Raw genomic sequence first — 2,874 nt, 5'->3', positions numbered from 1 at the left:
ATATATATACACACATATATATATACAATATATAAATGTATATGTAGGAATAAAAGATAAAAGTGATTGTTAGGTAAGATTTCTCTATCGATTAAGGAGTGTGATTGTTCCTTTTGTTTCCCTCATAATTGCGTAGACACTGTTCGTTAATGATTTCACATGTTGCTCTTCTGCTGTTAATTTACCTTCCTTACCCGATAGTCATCGATGTCGCCTAAAGGGTTAAACAGTTGCGGTTCAGTTGTGAGATCTTGCATAGAATAAAATTCGGATCGTTCACAAGTTTGGTGGTAAACCTCTTCCGATCGCTTTCGTCCTAAAAGTACACAAACGATTTTACATATATATATATATATATATATATTCAACATATGGTTGTGTGTGAGTGTGTGTGTGTGTGTGCATCTGGTAATACGAAACAGGAAAATAGAACACAAAATATGAGTATATATATTTTATTTGATCGGCAGTAGCTACAAAGTGACTCAAAGGCCGAGACTTTCATGCCTTGACACTTGTGAAACTTACCAATGGACGAAACTCTCGGTCCGTGAACCACTTTGTAACTTCTGCCAATAAAAATAAAATACATACACACACACAAGCATACACACAAACACACACACACACACACACACACACACACACACACACACACACACTCTCACTCACATACACACACATACAAACACACGCACACATACGTACTCTCACTCACATTCACGTACACAGACACATACACGAACGCTCACTCAAACTCACGTACACACATATATATATACACACGCACACACACACGTACACACATACACACACGCATGCACACGCGCACACACACACAGACACACACACACAGACACACATACACAGACACACACATACACACACACATACACACACGCATGCACACACACACACACACGCACGCACGCACGCGCGCACACACACACACACACACACACACACACACACACACACACACACACACACACACACACACACACACACACACACACACACACACACGTACATTTCCTCCTTTGGAACCACGCCGCTGCTGAATTTCGCAGATAGAAAAAACACAGGGTATTTTCATATCATTTCAAACATTACATTATGTATGATTCTAAAAATGTTGCCCCACCAAAAATAAATCCTCGATAATTCATTTACTTTTATAATTTAAAGCTTATCTTGATTTAAACATTAATTTAAAAATTTTTATGTTATCTAAAGGCAGTGCTCCAGCATGGTCGTATCCCAATGGCTGAAACACGTGAAAAGTAAATGGTATGCAAAATTATTTCATTAAATGTAAAAAGAAGAAAGTGTCGAACCTAATAGAGTGGGAACAAACAAATCATTTTCACCATCTAACGGTGGCGAATGAGTTGGAGAATTCGAGTTTTCAGTCTTTACTTTTGCCGTTCTTCGTCGTTCCTCATCTCGTGTTTTCCGTTCAGCACCCTAGAAGTATGAAAGGAAGATTCCCCATAAATAAAACAAACGTGGATTTCGTAATTCTCTTAAACATTAAACTTTATTCTTATGGTTAATGGCATACATTATTTTATTTTTATACAGTCTCTCCGTATTTCATGAGGATACGAACTGATGAACTGTGAAGTAATCTGCATATTTAACTATCTCTATTTTGCTTTTCAAGAACAATAAGATCTACCAAATCGATGATACTTTTAAAACGTAAACGTTGAAAAGAGAGTGTATAGTTGATGCATCACCGATGTTCATTTTATTGACCTAGAAAGATGAAAGATTAAGTGACACATAATAAACATAGAAACTTCTCCATTAAGATCCATCAATGAACTCTTACAGAGGCACAATACCTCATATTAACAAGAGATGGGAAATGGCATGCATGACACTCATGCTACTTTTGCAAAAATATGAGCAATGAATTGGTTCCAGTGAAATCTGAGAACCAAATCGTGTGTATCGGCTTGTTGAGGTAAATTTTGGCAAATTTACTACTGAATGATTTCTGACAATGCAACAGGGATACGAAATGATGAGGGTTGTACATATTTGGCATGTATTTTGATCGGCTCTAAACCAGTGAAAGCCAAACTCGGACACGACAAGATTTGATCTCAAAACGTAAAACCCAAAAGAAAATATCAGAAGGTACTCTACTATTTGTGCCTTTCTAGTACCTGGTTTATTAGTATAATAGAAACAACTTCTAACAAGTACAAGACTACAAAATTAAGGAAGGGAGCGGATGATTAAATCGATCCAAGTATTTAACTAACATTTATTTCATTGACTCCAGAAGACTAAAAGCGCTAGTCGAACTCAGCGAGATATGAACTCAGAGCATAAAGAGAAATAAATTTAACTAAATTATCATTAGGTATTTTGCTCACCACTAAACTAATTTTGTAAACCCAACACCTTCCTAAATATAATCATTTCTATCGTTGGCACAGGGTCTGACTTTTTGAGTGGGAGGGAACGAGTCGATTAAATCGTGCTCAGTATTGAATTGAAACTTATTTCATCAAACCTCCATCCCCACCCGAAAGGATGAGATGCAAAGTCGACCTCGGCGGAATTTGAACTCAGTATGTAAAAACGGACGAAATGTCGCTAGGCATTTTGTCCGACGTGCTAACGTTTCTGCCAGTTCATCGCCAAAAACGAAAATAATTACATTTGTTTCTATTATAAGCACAAGTAAATTGATTGAATCGATCTCTGTGCTTATTTTAAAGGTCTCGCAGTTCAGTCCCACTGCGTGGCACATTGGGCAAGTGTCTTCTACTAAAGCCTCGGGCCGACCAAAGCCTTGTGAGTGGATTTGGTAGACGGAAACTGAAAGAAACCCGTCGTATATATATATATATATAT

At 37.4% G+C, this 2,874-nt stretch overlaps 1 protein-coding gene across 2 annotated transcripts in view; it reads right to left on the bottom strand.

Moving 5' to 3' along the window:
- The window catches only part of LOC106870925 (protein grainyhead), a 27,311-nt gene that overhangs the window by 12,996 nt on the left and 11,441 nt on the right, over nt 1-2,874 (bottom strand). The window contains exons 6-7 of one of the 2 annotated variants that reach the window (XM_014917162.2): nt 1,338-1,467; nt 195-316 (exon numbers count right to left, since the gene is read on the bottom strand). In XM_014917162.2, the coding sequence (XP_014772648.1) occupies nt 195-316; nt 1,338-1,467 (252 nt within the window). Of the gene's footprint in view, nt 1-185; nt 317-1,337; nt 1,468-2,874 lie in introns of both variants that reach the window. The other variant, XM_052966554.1, reaches the window with a different exon arrangement.

The sequence above is a fragment of the Octopus bimaculoides genome, chromosome 3 (assembly GCF_001194135.2).
Source record: "Octopus bimaculoides isolate UCB-OBI-ISO-001 chromosome 3, ASM119413v2, whole genome shotgun sequence".
Lineage (NCBI taxonomy): Eukaryota > Metazoa > Mollusca > Cephalopoda > Octopoda > Octopodidae > Octopus > Octopus bimaculoides.
This window is presented reverse-complemented; position numbering and strand designations above follow the sequence as displayed.